Consider the following 3,818-nt stretch of genomic DNA (forward strand, 5'->3'; position numbering starts at 1 on the left):
AAGTCAAGTAACTACTGTTACTCTTTTTTTTTTTTGGGTGGCTACTTTGCGATACTTCTTAAATAATAGATAGTGTAAAATTGTGTACATGTTTGGAAGATAATACTTATAAATTGTGTCTATCTTTCTTGTTTCTTTTTACAATTTGTACAATTATGATAAAAAATTGAATATTCAGCAAACAAATATAAAATAATGTTAGCGTTGATGCATAGATTGAACACCGCAATGGTCATGATTTGCATTAACTAAAAAAAACCCACCATGTATGTAGAATAAATTTTTCTTACTGATGCAAAATGCTTTCATCAATAAAGCCTAATGTATTATATACATTAATCTAAGGTGACAACTTCAAGTAAATAAACAGGACTTCTAACTCATGCTAGAATTCTTTTTTATTTCTTAAATCTGTGTGTTGATGCTAAGTTGCTTACAATTTTGATTAAAATGTTAATTAGTTCTTTTATTTATTTTCTTAAAATTCCTAGGACCTATATGCAATTTTTGGAGATCTTAATTTGTATTTTTATTTGACCTATATGCAAAGTTCATTAATGTGCAATAATTGATACAATTGTTTAGTTTCCTTACAAAGAGACTAATTTTCCCACCAAGAAAAGGCTAAAAAGAAAAAAAGAGATTGACAAAGAAAAAAAAAAAAACCAGTATTTTTTGAATAAAACAATGTTGAAAACAAAAGCAACATTAAGGATACAATTTTACATACAACTTCATATTAAATTGGAAATCAGCCTCACTACACAAATCCACTTTTTGCTCTAATTTATCTTGTTGATCATACACTGTTCAATAAACACTACTGCCATATTTATCTATATTCTAGGCATTTAATTTACACAGAAGACTATAGCAACCACAATAGCTATCACTGTTGCTCAATGCTATGACAATCTTTTGACTCAAGCATTTTCCTTCTAGAATCTCATCTCTTTTTTTATATCTGCACGTTAATAGTGAGAAAATTTTTATGTTCCCAAAATCAAAGCTAATCTACAAAAATCTGTAAAACCCAATCAAACACATTTGATTCAAGCATCTCTTCTAAAACTTTGAATGGAATTAAGAAAAAAAAAAAGGGGAAAAACCAAAGTTCATAGTATTGAGACACTAAAGAAAATAATAATTTGTCATTATTAAAAAAAAAAGGGGGGGGGGGGAGGAAAAAAAAAGTTCATAGTANGATAAAAAATTGAATATTCAGCAAACAAATATAAAATAATGTTAGCGTTGATGCATAGATTGAACACCGCAATGGTCATGATTTGCATTAACTAAAAAAAACCCACCATGTATGTAGAATAAATTTTTCTTACTGATGCAAAATGCTTTCATCAATAAAGCCTAATGTATTATATACATTAATCTAAGGTGACAACTTCAAGTAAATAAACAGGACTTCTAACTCATGCTAGAATTCTTTTTTATTTCTTAAATCTGTGTGTTGATGCTAAGTTGCTTACAATTTTGATTAAAATGTTAATTAGTTCTTTTATTTATTTTCTTAAAATTCCTAGGACCTATATGCAATTTTTGGAGATCTTAATTTGTATTTTTATTTGACCTATATGCAAAGTTCATTAATGTGCAATAATTGATACAATTGTTTAGTTTCCTTACAAAGAGACTAATTTTCCCACCAAGAAAAGGCTAAAAAGAAAAAAAGAGATTGACAAAGAAAAAAAAAAAAACCAGTATTTTTTGAATAAAACAATGTTGAAAACAAAAGCAACATTAAGGATACAATTTTACATACAACTTCATATTAAATTGGAAATCAGCCTCACTACACAAATCCACTTTTTGCTCTAATTTATCTTGTTGATCATACACTGTTCAATAAACACTACTGCCATATTTATCTATATTCTAGGCATTTAATTTACACAGAAGACTATAGCAACCACAATAGCTATCACTGTTGCTCAATGCTATGACAATCTTTTGACTCAAGCATTTTCCTTCTAGAATCTCATCTCTTTTTTTATATCTGCACGTTAATAGTGAGAAAATTTTTATGTTCCCAAAATCAAAGCTAATCTACAAAAATCTGTAAAACCCAATCAAACACATTTGATTCAAGCATCTCTTCTAAAACTTTGAATGGAATTAAGAAAAAAAAAAAGGGGAAAAACCAAAGTTCATAGTATTGAGACACTAAAGAAAATAATAATTTGTCATTATTAAAAAAAAAAGGGGGGGGGGGAGGAAAAACAAAGTTCATAGTATTGAGGTACAGAAGAAAGTAATAATCTGCTATTAAAAAAAATGAACTAACTTCATAAGAAATGGAATTGGTTTATTTTGCTAATCTAAATTTGATTACTTAATAATTTATACTATTCTCAAAATTTGACATTTATAAATGAATGTTTAAGAAAATGATAATCATCATTAATAGGGCTCAAAATTTCTTTTTTAGGTAGTGTATAGAATATTTAATTCATTTGAGTAGAAATTGTTGCAGACTTTAAGGAGTTGGGGGCTTTGGTAGAGATGAAGAAGTTTGTAACATTAAATATTTTAATTGATTTAAGTAGATCCAATGGTAAAAATAAATAAAAAATAAAAAAAAACCCTCATTAATGCTAATATTCTAATTGATCTCATTTATTATCCCATATTTAATACATTTCATACTTATTTCTAAAAAGAAAAATAAAATCTCAGTAATAAACATTACTTTAGTTCTTTCTACATTCATAATGGCACCCCAAAAAAAAAATTTGCTTTAGTAATAATCATTTTTGTAGTAAAAAATTAATGAATCTAACTATGGGGCTGTTAGGCTTTGAAGAAAATTTGGTGGGAAGAACCATGTCTCAAAAACTATCTTATGGATCGGTTTGTGGATTTTCGAGATTTATGGACTGGGATTGCAGGTACAAACGAACACCAGTTGGCAGAGAGATTTGCTTTCGTGGCTTGGAGTATTTGGCATATCAGAAATGCTTCAAGATTGCAGAAACCATGTCTACCATTTTCAAGCATCTACCGCGACTCTTTGGAACGGTTTCTGGAATTCCACAAAGCTCGACGTCAAGGACAACCCGAGACACAAATGGTTTTGGACCTCAAACCACCGATAACAACTAGCTACTGGACACCTCCTCAAACATCACAGTTTAAAGCAAACTTTGACGGAGCTGTTTTCATGGATTCACAAATGGCAGGAATTGGAGTAGTGATTAGGGACTCGGGTGGCCATGTGACTAGTGCTTTATCGGAGAGGTTGTTTCTCCCCTCAACGGTGGACGATGTGGAGGCAGTTGCTTGCAGGAAAGCAATCAGTTTTGCTTTAAACCTCGGTCTTGACAATGTGGTTTTCGAAGGTGATTCAGAAACAGTTATAAAGGCCCTCAACTTTAATGTTAGGTGTCTTACTTCCTTTGGCCATCTTGTTGATGATGCCAAAGCCTTGGTTTTGAATTTTTGCAAATTCTTCTTTTTCGCATATAAAACGGACTGGGAATACTGTTGCTGATAAACTGGCTAAGCTAGCCAAGCAATTCCAATGTCCACAGATCCGGTATGATGACATCCCTAGTGATGTGCAGCACCTTGTATTGGCTGGTAGACGCCTTTCTTGATTTAAAATCAAGACTTGATTGGTTTCTCAAAAAATAAATAAATAAACCATTAAAGTATAATAACATGTGTGCTGCTCACAAAAAGACACCAACAAAAATGTCTAAAATATCGTTGAAAGAACTACGTTGCCATTATTATTGAGATTTTGTTTCATGAGACAAGTTCTGGAGTATTAATGTTGATGAGGCAAGGAGCATGGTGGTGAG

The 3,818-nt window shown here is 30.7% G+C and overlaps 1 protein-coding gene across 1 annotated transcript; it reads left to right on the forward strand.

Annotated features, from left to right (window-relative positions):
• The first annotated feature begins 2,857 nt into the window (after positions 1–2,857).
• LOC112025818 (uncharacterized) lies at positions 2,858–3,505 on the forward strand. Its single transcript, XM_024058504.1, has one exon. The coding sequence runs from the start codon at positions 2,858–2,860 to the stop codon at positions 3,503–3,505; it is 648 nt and encodes a 215-aa protein (XP_023914272.1).
• Positions 3,506–3,818: the final 313 nt, after the last annotated feature.

This window comes from Quercus suber, unplaced genomic scaffold, assembly GCF_002906115.3.
Source record: "Quercus suber isolate HL8 unplaced genomic scaffold, Cork oak 2.0 scaffold_43, whole genome shotgun sequence".
In the NCBI taxonomy this organism is placed as follows: Eukaryota; Viridiplantae; Streptophyta; class Magnoliopsida; order Fagales; family Fagaceae; genus Quercus; species Quercus suber.

Coding starts and splice junctions, on each gene's coding strand:
- LOC112025818 (XM_024058504.1), top strand. CDS start 2,858: ATGGATCGGTTTGTGGATTTTCGAGATTTATGGACTGGGATTGCAGGT.